Source organism: Oryzias latipes, chromosome 22 (assembly GCF_002234675.1).
Source record: "Oryzias latipes chromosome 22, ASM223467v1".
Lineage (NCBI taxonomy): Eukaryota > Metazoa > Chordata > Actinopteri > Beloniformes > Adrianichthyidae > Oryzias > Oryzias latipes.
Genome location: NC_019880.2, coordinates 21247031 through 21258233, shown reverse-complemented (window position 1 = coordinate 21258233; position 11203 = coordinate 21247031). Strand labels below are relative to the sequence as shown.

Below are 11203 nucleotides of genomic sequence, written 5' to 3'. Positions count from 1 at the left end.
TTAACCTTGTACTATCCTATGACCCCCCCCCCCTTTTACATTGATGTGTTCTCCCTACCACGACAAAGGTGGAAAGATTTCATGTATTTGAAGATTTGAAGATCACAAATCATTGAAGAAAAAAAGGTTCAGAGCACTGTCTTGTGGGTCTAGATGACCCAACTCCCAACGTTTTCCACCACTTTAAAATTTCCCACCAAGACTTCCAACTGTAGGTGGCAGACATGCTCTGGTAAACAGAAAAAGAAGAAGCCCCTCCCTACTTGTCCAGTGGGAACACCGTGGGCTAAAAGCATGTTGCTGAGGGCAGTGTCAACATAAATTAACAACTCATCACCAGGTTTGTGGAAGTGTGAAAGCCTCTGTCATATCCTTCAGTTTGTCCAGGTCAGAGGGTCATGTTTGAACACAGCGGCGCCTCTGCAGCTCCAACAGACGGCGGGAAATCTTCAGGGGAAATGATTGAAGTCAAACTGTTTTGGAACAGATGTCCTCAGGTGTGGAGATGGTCGATCTGGAGCTCAGGGTAGAATTAACCCCGTTCTCTCGACACCCCAGGACTGCCGAACCCCAATCTTTTTTTATTTTTTAACTTGTCCTGTCCAACAGCTGGGCAGACAGATGAGAGCTGAGGGCCTCTTGTGTTGGACATATTTTACTTTAACAAGAGGGGTTATTAATCTTCAGACAAACCAGAGGTATGTCTGAATAAACCCCTTTTGTAATCGAGGCCAAACTTTATTCATTTTAATCATGTTTGAAAATCTTTGGTGTTGGACCGGACGGAAAAGGAAAGAGGGGAAGAAGAGAGAGGGATGTTAGAGAGAGGGGAGGGATAGGAGGGTGATCATAGGAGGGGGGGGGGGGGTAAATCCATGAAGCAGCATAAAGCAACAAGCTACTGGTTGTTTATCATTACGGTAAGGTTCAAATGTAGTACAAATAGGGCGGGGCCTGTTCACACACACTCAAATGTTATAAACACACCTGCTAGCTGCAAAAATGTCCACGTCAACATGTACACAAAACAGATAGTGTTCACACGCATACTTATGCCTTCAAACCAACTAGTGTGAAATATTTCATTCAATAACGCAACTATTAGTGCAAAGGTGAGCTAACACCTGTGCTCAATTGAGTGTTTATGTTCTTCTAATATGGATGGTGGAATGTGAAAAGAAGGAGGGAGAGTGCCCAGCCATCCCCACCCCAAGACCCCCACCGCTTGGTGGGGAACCCCAATCTCACAGAAGTCTGGCTTCTCACTGCGACTGCCTGGACCAGGTTTGGTCAGTCAATCTGAACGAGGAGACTCCCCAGTCAGCAGAAAAGCATTTTCCTGGCTCCGTTGTTTACATGGATTTAGGCACCGACAGACGGAAGCAAAAGTGGATGACAGGTTCAGTCGCTCAAAGTCTCCACAGATCGTTTCTATGAACTGAGCTCTCTGCAGTTTCAGTTTGAGCAAAGTCAAATACATTCTCACTGATTTGTTTCTTCGTGTGAATAAAGGAGGAATAACTTTGCAGAGGTTTATTTTGAAAGACTCTGCAGTGGACTTCCTGTTCAGTGGGTTTTCTGTTATTGGGCGTCGCTTGTGTTTTGTGCTGCTTTACTGTCACACAACGGTAAGTGCAGTGTGAAGCTTTTATTGAAATGAAAGCAGGAAGTACGAGCTGCAGCGTTCAGAGATACAGATGTGCAGCAGCTGCACGTCGTCTTTGCGGCGTGCTCATCCGCTGCTCGCCGTCCGTGTCCGTGCTGCACGGTCCCAAAGGAAAAGGACAGAAGACCCGTGTATTAAAAATACTTGACAGAGTTCTGCTTAAAAATTAGTACATGCCATCCGTCAAAATACTTAACAAAATATATCATAGAAAACTTTAATACTTGGAAGTACAGTTAAAGCGGTTTGTGCGTCCTTTCCTGGCGAGAAGGGAGACTTCAGAGTTCACATCATGATACAAAGACAACCAGGCGCCAGAACAGTCTTCAAAAAGAAAATCAGCCTCTAAACATTGAACTTATGGTAAAAAGTGCTGCCGTTTGCATTTCCAGAGTTGCTGATTCTATTGAAATCTCTGCTGTGAGCGACAAACTCTCCTCAGGCGTCGCTTTCCTTCCTGTAAGTCTGACCGTTTTGGTGGATCTGCCCTTTAAGTTGCTTCTGGAAGGTCTGGGTTCAGCTCAGGGTCCTGTGGGGGCGGGGCTACTTGGTCCTAATCCTCCTCAAAAACAAAAAAATGTCTCAACAGCAAAAAGAAAAAGTCCTAATAATAAAATAACCAGCAGCATAACGTTATTGTGTTGTTTGGGTTGAGAGGTTATAAAAAGTGCCATGTTATTTGTTTGCTTTAGTTCTATAAAGTTTTTCATATAAAGTTTGATTTTGTGCAAAAGAAAGAATAAAGTTTAGCTGAAGCTTCAGCGTCTCAGAATGCTAAAAACCAGAAACCCAACGTGGTTCTGCTGCACGGGAACCTCTGCTCCATTTAAACATTTGCTTTAAAGAAAACTGGAAGGAAGAAGAAGTGACGAGTAATCCCAACCAGGAGCCAATCAGATCCCAGAAACAGAGGGGGCGTGCCACCGGACGTCCTGGAGGTCACGGGTCCCCAGAGGACTTCATCATCTTGGCGGCCTGTCGGGGAGAAGCAGAGGTTTTACCATCAAGAGTCTCACTGCTCATTCCATCAGACGCTTCGGTTCCCGCTCGTGTCTGCGTTGGGCGCCATGCTCGCTCCGGTTCCTGCGCCACGGACCCGTAAGCAGCCCTTTCTGGATGAAGGGACGTTCACTTGATTCAGGGTTTTCTGTAACGATGCAGCGTCAGCCGCCTCTCCCTGGAGCAGACGGGCCGTCTGTTCGATGGGTACGGGGGGCGGGCTGAACAACTGCTTGATGCCGCGTTCACACCGGCTGCGTCGACTCGCCTGCTGTATGAGCTCTCGGGCTTGAGGTTTGTTCCCCATTTTATCCCTCACAGGACAGCGTATTTGGGGGCTTGTTGTTGTTACTCCGTGCGGCACGCATTAGATCAGTTTACGGTTTGGAAGGTCATCACGGTAAATGTCACCCTCTGCATCATCGTTAAATAACACGACCATAAGTAATTGTTACGATGTTTATGCAAACAAATACGTGTTTGATGAGATGCTCAGCTGCCACTGGAAAAGGTTTTGGGATTGTTTAATATGAGCTTTAACATTGGCTAGGCTTTCATTCGATAATTGTTTGCTGTGCAGTTATCTATGCATTTTATTTCTATGCTTAGTAGCTGCTGGAACACAGCACTTAGTTTGTTTTTTGTTCTGTTTAATGTTTAAATCTTTTAAATTTGCATCTACAGATTTGTTAGTGACCTTAACTGGTCACTAACAGGGTTGGTTTACGGTTTGGAAGGTAGAACTGTCAGACACCAAATAAACGGCGCGGCCTCAGCCACAAAACCGCTGCATCCATGCGTCTGGGCTCGTTCCTGTCGTGCAGGTGGGCTGAGCATTCATGCACGCGCGTGGACATCGGCGTCGCTCTACGGCGTGCTCTAACCTTGTACATGGCAGCCAGCCACGCCGGGCCCTTCTTGTCCTCTGTGACGTCCATCCGCAGCTGCTGCGTGTCCATGTGGGCCATCCGCTTGTAGTGAAGGACGATGCCGCTGGGCCGCGAGCTCTCTGCCACACACAGACCCCCCCACAAACCCTTTACCTGTTTGCTTTTTACCTGCTTTAGTTAAAAAAATACAACAGCAAGATCTTCAGCTAAGACCTCAAGTCCCTGTTTGATTTGTTTTCATTCATGTTTTTTCACATTACATAGTTTTTTCAACATTATATAATGCATTATGAAGTGCACTAGATAGTGCTCTATATATAGTGCACTAGATAGTGCACTATATATAGAGCATATAGCTGTATAGTGCATTATATAGTGCATGTAGTGCACTATATAATGCACTATACAGTGAATATAGTACACTATAAAATGCACTATACAGTACATATAGTACACTATTTAATGCACTATACAGTGAATATAGTGCACTATATATTCGGGCTGTAATTCGGGTTGTCTGAATTCCCACTCTAACCCCTAACTATTAAAAAACTATACAGTGCAGCTCTATGTAGAGCCCTGAATTGTAGAGCAATTCGGACACCATGCTCACTACTTTTTTCTAATTTTTATTTAAACGGCAGATATGACATCATTTTCACAGGTTAAAATCTAATTGGTTTGAGTGTTTTGTGACGATTATTTATGATCCACTGTCTCCTGTAGATAAAAACGCTGATGATTAATCAAAAAAATACATTTAAATACTTTTTTTGATAAAAATTGTTCCAACGCAATGCATTGTGGTTTATATCCTCCGATCTTTCACAGAGACTTCTGGGAAATTGATAAGGCACTGGATTTTGGAATTGTAGATTCAGACAGCACTAGAAATGGAGAACGCACTATAGAGTGAACTATGTAGGGGTTAGGGTGGGAATTCGGACATACCCGATGATCCCTTACAGACACACACTCCCAGCATGCAACACGGAGTTTCCTTCAACCAGAAAAGTGCAGAAGGAACCGATCGATGGCGAGCTTGCACCAAAACATGACAACTCCTGCTACTTCAACTGGATTCTTCTTGATGATGGAACAAAGTTCTGCAAACAGAAACTACAGAGCCCTAGACCTGAAACCAACTGTTTCCTCAAATTAATCATTTGTGCCCGCTATTTAGTGTGGCGTGGCCGCAAATTAGCATTTTATTAGCATCTTGTTATCACAAATTATTTTATTTGGTCACCATTTAGCATTTTGTGGTCACTTATTAGTATTCTGTGGTCACAAATGATTAATTTTAGGGAGCATAGATCGTTTTATCCCCAACGTCACGTCCAGGGCTCTGTAGGAAACCTGTCATGCAAACAGAAAAGACAAAGGTGGAAAAATGGAGGAATGGAGTGAAGACGACTGGACAGATGAAGTCAGAACCAAAGCCGACCTTCAGGTAGGAAGTGACTGTCCAGCAGACTGGTGTAAGTGTGAATGTCGCTGTCTGAGCCCAGAGGAGGAAGAGGAGCCCCCAGAGTCACAGCAGCAGCAGGAAAGGAGGCGTGTTAGCACAGGGGGGCACAATCCAAGGTTAATGTGGGACTTAGAGACGCCATCAAACCGCAAACAGCTTTTGAGGTTCAGTATTCAGAGGACACAAGAGAGAATTAAACGTGTTTGTCGGCAGCTGAAATATTTCAACACGGACTCACCTCCTGGACTCGCAGCATCTGTCAAAATCTGCATGCTAGAGATCCGACTCACCGGGACCTCTAAGGGAGTCTCACCGTCCAGCAGCAGGAAGCTAATGACCAGCAGAGAAAAGGGTCAGTGAGCCGCAGAACGGCCAATCGCTGCACAGCTACAACATGAGGCCTGCTCCACCAACTGTCCCGGACGAGGACAGGCGGCTCAGGACCACAGCTGAGGGAGGAGCCTCCATCACAGGAAACAGGAATGTCCACAGAACAGTCCAGATAAGGAAAGCTCTGTGCACGGAGGGAGGACTCACAGGTGGTGGGAGGTGAGCCGGCAGGTCATGACCTCAGACTTCTCTGACTCTCCTGGGGTGACGCTGAACGTTCCTCCTGGAAACATGCAGCACAGGTGAGGATCTACCTGCAGCTTCATGTGGAGATGGAGCGAGCAGAGCGGATAGATCGTGTTGTATATATTAGTGACCAACACCAAATTCTGATTAAAAACCTCATCTTTAAGTAAACACATTATCTATATATAAAGGTTAATGGCCGACAAAGTGTGCATTATATGAAATTAACCCACTTCACGGAAGCATCAGTTGCTTCCATGAAGTGCGTTAATGCTACTGCAGCACGTTACCGTGACAACGCACCACACCACCGCTGCAGTCAAGGTCCAGCAATATATCTATTCTGATGACCACGATATGTTAAATAAAGCATCAGTTCGGAGAGAAAGTTCTCCTCTAACCGATGGTTTTTGTCCAGATGATGAAGAAAAAAGGTTTGTTTTAAAGAAGCCGGCGTAGTGATACAGAACATTTAAGCTATGTGACCGGAACTACTTTTTTAGGCGTGCGGTAATCACTTTTTAATGCACACCCAGCAGCCAATCAGCATCGTGTATTCACCCAGACCATGGTATATAATCTTTACTGCATTTGTCATGGAGTTCTAGTGAATTTGAAACGAAGAGGATTATCAAGAATGAGTTAAAAAATAGGTATCAGATCCAGAATGGTTCTTCTGACCAATAGAATGACGGCATACTAGCTGTTTCACCCGCATGTGACAGATGTCAACCACCTGCAGTCACCTTGATTCACGTTTGGTTCTGTCCTAATGAGACGTATGTGACACATTTACTTTGATCTTTGTTTGGAATTATTGATGAAAGGTAACTTAGAATGATTGGGTTTTGTTTACACTATTAGCACAACGCTTTTCTCAAATGGAAGGACGCGGCTCCGCCCACAGACTGGATTACTGGACTACTGGATCATTTCTGTTATTTCACTTAGAACTTGAGAAAATAAGGTAAACACTAAAAGGTTCTCGACGTAAATGTAGAACTTTGGTATTGGTATGGACGCCCTTTTAACTTCTTTAATCATACATCTCCAAAAGTGACAGAATGACCAGTTTTCTCTGTCATTTTAACTCTGTTATTCATTTAAGCACTATATCCTTTTCTATCTTTTTGGTTTCTGTAGTTTTTATAATGATTATTGTCATTTCTGCTTCTGTTCTTTACTGTCTATACATATATATGTATACATGCCTTGCTTTAATTTTATTGAGAAGGAGGAGGGACTGGGGGGTGGGGGGTTATTGTTTGTCTTGTTTTGGGTCATGATGCTAAAAAAATACAATTAATGTATTGGAAAAGAGATAAGTTCTTTCTAAGGAGCGTCTCACCTGCAATGAGCACTTTGAGCTGCTTGTCGAAAAAGTCGGCCTCCTTCTGGGAGACCAGGCTGCAGTCGGCGCAATGCCGCACCGGGTCGACGAAGCACATGCGGTCCAGCGCCACCTTCTTACTGCAGCACTTATCGCAGAAGCAGCGGCCACAGCGCCGGCAGTGGTGCTGCACAAACACAGGTAGCACAGGTTGGTCTTCACTAACCACCAGGTCGTCGCTTTTCTCACAACCATGGCATCCAAGACGAAGCCTAAAGAATCTGTTCTGACGCCAAGACAGAAACTTTGACGCTAACAACACAAACACAAAGCAGCACTACGGATGAATAAGGTCCCAGCGTCCAAGCTGAAAACAAGAATTTACCAGAACAAGTTCAGCTACAGGTTGATATTTTTGAATTGATCTGCTGCTTTAACCTGCAGTTTGATGCATCATGGTAGAATAGACGACTGACCTTTCTCTTCATGAAGTCAAACTTGATGTCACACTGCATACATCTGTGGCACTGGATGACAGAAAGAAGAACAGGAAGTTACACAACCTGCTGAGCGGGCAGATTCCACATGGTCAGCAGCATCTGATCATCTCTAAAGGAGCGACCAGCCACCCGTTTATTTCAGCCGCTTGTATCCGGGACCTGGTTCTTTGGGTCATGATCCAGAGCTCATGACCATAGGTGAGAGACCGGTAAATTGAGAGCTTTGCTTTCTCGCTCAACTCTCTCTTCACCACAACAGACTGGTACAGCGACCGCATAACTAAGGACGCCACTCCGATTCGCCTGTCAATATCACGCTCCAGTCTTCCCTCACCCGTGAACAAGACTCCAAGATATTTAAAATCCTCCACCTGGGGCCGGGACACTCCACCCACCCAGAGATGACAAACTACCTTTCTCCGGTTCCGGTCAAGAACCATGGCCTCAGACCTATTGGTGCTGACCCTCATCTCAGCTGCAAACCGCCCCAATGCACGCCGGAGGTCTTGACTCAATGAAGCCAACAGGACAACATCATCTGCAAAGAGCAGAGAGGAAATCCTGTGGTCCCCAAACCAGATCCCCTTCCAGCCCCTGGCTGCACCTAAAAATTCTGTCCATAAAAAACTATTGATAAAGGGCAGCCCCGGTCTGACTTACTATGCGAACCAAGCTCTACTCCGGTCATACAGAGACTGGACAGACCTCAGTAAGGCTCCCCGGACCCCACACTCCCAGAGCAGCCTCCACAGGACACCATGGGGGACGCGGTCGAACGCCTTCTCCAAATTCACGAAACACTTATAGATTGGATGAGCAAACTACCACAATCCCTCCAGCACCCTAAAGAGGGTGTGGAGCTGGTTCACAGTTTCACGACCAGAAAAGAAACCACACTGAATCTGAGGTTCCACTCTCGGATGAATTGTCCTGATATGATCACATTTTCAGAAACAAACCAAACCAAATATACAAGAAATTAACTGTTGAAATCCCTCAAATCTATGCGTAATGTTTCTATCTAACAAAACTGGAATGTCTGGAACATTTTCACTGTATTTCAGATAGCTCCTGTAACTATCCGATTCCTGAATCCCGGTCTAATGGTCCGGGAATCATGGAGCTGTAGCTCCAGCTCTGGTGGTCCAGGACTCATGGAAGAGCTGTAGCTCCAGTTCTGGTGGTCCGGGACCCGTTCGTGGAGCTGTAGCTCCAGCTCTGGTGGTCCGGGACCCGTTCGTGGAGCTGTAGCTCCAGCTCTGGTGGTCCGGGACCCGTTCGTGGAGCTGTAGCTCCAGCTCTGGTGGTCCGGGACCCGTTCGTGGAGCTGTAGCTCCAGCTCTGGTGGTCCGGGACCTGTTCGTGGAGCTGTAGCTCCAGCTCTGGTGGTCCGGGACCCGTTTGTGGAGCTGTAGCTCCAGCTCTGGTGGTCCGGGACCCGTTCGTGGAGCTGTAGCTCCAGCTCTGGTGGTCCAGGACCTGTTCGTGGAGCTGTAGCTCCAGCTCTGGTGGTCCGGGACCCGTTCGTGGAGCTGTAACTCCAGCTCTGCAACTCCTAAACTCAGGATTCATGAATCGTGAAACTCTTTTTGGGAGCACGTCAAGGTCCAGGGAGGCCTGGACCGTGGAACAAAGTTCTAGTACTGTTCACTGATCCTGCCAGTACGTGACAAAAACGTTAGTGAGCAAAGGTTGGTCAGCTGCAGCTCCAATGGAGGACCGTGCTCGGTCTCCAACCACGATGACGTTCATTTTTAGGCTTTATTGTGAAAAGCTCCCACCGGAAGGGGAGACTTTTGGTTCGTGTGGAAGCAGAACGTCGAGCCGTCACGTCGGTCTCACCTCTTTGTCCGGGACCCACTGCGGCTCCTCCAGGCAGAAGGGAGAGCTTTTGCCGCCGTCTGCCACCATCCGAAGTCCGCTGCAGCTGCGGAGCAGCTTCTTCCCCGGAGGAACGGAGAACATGCCGAGCGACCGAGCCCTCTGCCTTCCACCGAGAACGCTGTCAGGACACGCCCCCTGCAGGAGGACACGGCCTTCAGCCAATCAGAGCGCGGATCGGAGGTCACGTGATGTCTTGTTTTTCAGCTCAACTTCTACACCCATCAGTTCATGTGGAGGCGTTTCTGCCGGACAGAAGGCAGAAAACTGAAAAATATCTTTAAACTGTGGATTTGGAGGCCAAACTAAAGCAGACAATGCAGATGCTGCATTTGCTGTCACTAAAAACAGCTTTAGTTTTGTCGTAACCTTTAAAAAGTGTCAATCAAATCAAAGTTACTTTATTTTTCCTTCGCTGATGGGAACGAAGAGCAGAGACGATCCTCAGTGAAATCAATGCAACACACACACATTCACTAAAATACTGACCGTAAACTCAGACCTGCTGAGGCAAACACTTGGACATCACTGAGAGCAATCAGGCAACGTCCTCTTGGTGCTCTACCCCCCAGTTTTAACTGCACCCTTAATCACACACACCCCTCCGTCTCAAAACATACACTCCAACACACACACAAGCAAACCACACATAACTTACACAAGGACGGTGGGACCTCTGACCATCTGTCCCCTACCCCGTCCCTGGTGGGGGGAACCAGGCCCTCGGTAACGGGGTGCTGGTCTCCCGGACCGGGCAGGCCCTTCTCCTGGTGGGACCATGAAACTGGGATCATATGTCATCTGAGCCAGGGGGTGTCTGTGCCCCTGTGGTGCGGGTTTGGGGTCTTGCTCTTGACCTCTGGCCCCCTCCAAAAAGAGCTTGGTCTTCAGGGACCACCGCTTCTCCTGGGTGTCCTCCTCATGGGCAAAGGCGGGCGGCCCCTGCCTTACTCTCTCCCGACCTCCTGCGGGGTGAGCATGCGGCGGGTCTCCCTTGGGGGACCCTGGCTCGTGTCTGGGGTTGGGGAGGGAGGATGGGGTACTGGTGGGCTATCCTCCTGGCTGGGCTAGGGCCAGCCCTCTTTGTGCTCCTGTACCTCCTGCTCTGGGCATTGGGGGGCCATGGGGCTCGCCCTGGTCTGAGTGTCTGACTGGACTACCCGGCGGGCGAATTCCCTCTATCTGCTACACCGTGCCGGCGTGGGGGGGGGGCTACCACTACCACTTCGGGGGGGGGGGTATCTTGGTGAGGGTTCCCCCTTTTTACATCCCATCATCCACCTCAGCAGAACATAAACACCCACCTGAGCACAGGTGTCAGCTCACACTATGTCACAATATGTGTGACATATGCTTTCCGTGTGTTGCCTTGTGTGCATGTGTGTGCGTGTGATCTGTAGTTGTGTTGAGTACATGGTGACATGACTGTGCGTGAAGATTTTTGGAGCCAACAGGTATGTTTGTGACACGGGAGTATGTGTGGACAGGCCCTGCCCCTTTTGACTGACAGTAATGATGATGATCCTCCAGCATCTTGTTGCTTAATGACTGTACCTCCTACCTCTGTAATCATCCTCTAGATCTCCTTAACTCCCCTTCTCCTCTTTTCCTCTGTGCCCTTACCCCCCCTCCAACATCCCTCCCTTCTTTCCCCTCCTTCTTTTCTGTCCAGTTCAATGAAAAAAGGACACAAATGTAATCAAAATCAAAATAAAGCTTAACCTAAATAACAAAAGGGGTTTATACAAATACACACCTCGTGTGTCAGAAGAACCAGAACCCCTGTTGTAACAGAACAATCTGTCCAATACAAGAGGCCTTCAGCTCCCATCTGTCTGCTCAGCTGTTGGACAGGACAAGTTAAAAACGCTGACAAAGCTGTGTCTCAGT

General features: G+C 47.4%; 1 protein-coding gene across 2 annotated transcripts; it reads right to left on the bottom strand.

Annotated features, from left to right (window-relative positions):
- Positions 1–1633: 1633 nt before the first annotated feature.
- zfyve21 (zinc finger FYVE-type containing 21) lies at positions 1634–9472 on the bottom strand. Of its 2 annotated transcripts, XM_011490677.2 has the most exons (8): positions 9275–9472; positions 7409–7459; positions 6951–7119; positions 5564–5639; positions 5265–5356; positions 5003–5056; positions 3550–3674; positions 1634–2641 (listed from the first exon to the last, which is right to left on the bottom strand). In XM_011490677.2, the coding sequence occupies exons 1-8, from the start codon at positions 9395–9397 to the stop codon at positions 2606–2608; spliced, it is 726 nt and encodes a 241-aa protein (XP_011488979.1). In that variant the 5' UTR covers positions 9398–9472; the 3' UTR covers positions 1634–2605. The 2 variants fall into 2 exon arrangements, with proteins under 2 accessions (XP_011488979.1, XP_011488980.1); XM_011490678.3 differs by lacking the exon at positions 5003–5056 and having other exon boundaries at positions 2431–2641; positions 9275–9471.
- Between the last annotated feature and the right edge of the window lie 1731 nt (positions 9473–11203).

Bases quoted from the DNA above. Each gene is read 5' to 3' on its own strand.
- zfyve21 (XM_011490677.2), bottom strand. From the start codon at position 9,397: ATGTTCTCCGTTCCTCCGGGGAAGAAGCTGCTCCGCAGCTGCAGCGGA. The intron at 5,357-5,563 runs GTGAGTCCTCCC...GCTGGTCATTAG, and splicing joins CGGCTCACCTCCCACCACCT to CTTCCTGCTGCTGGACGGTG. The intron at 5,057-5,264 runs GTGAGTCCGTGT...CTCTGGGCTCAG, and splicing joins AGATGCTGCGAGTCCAGGAG to ACAGCGACATTCACACTTAC.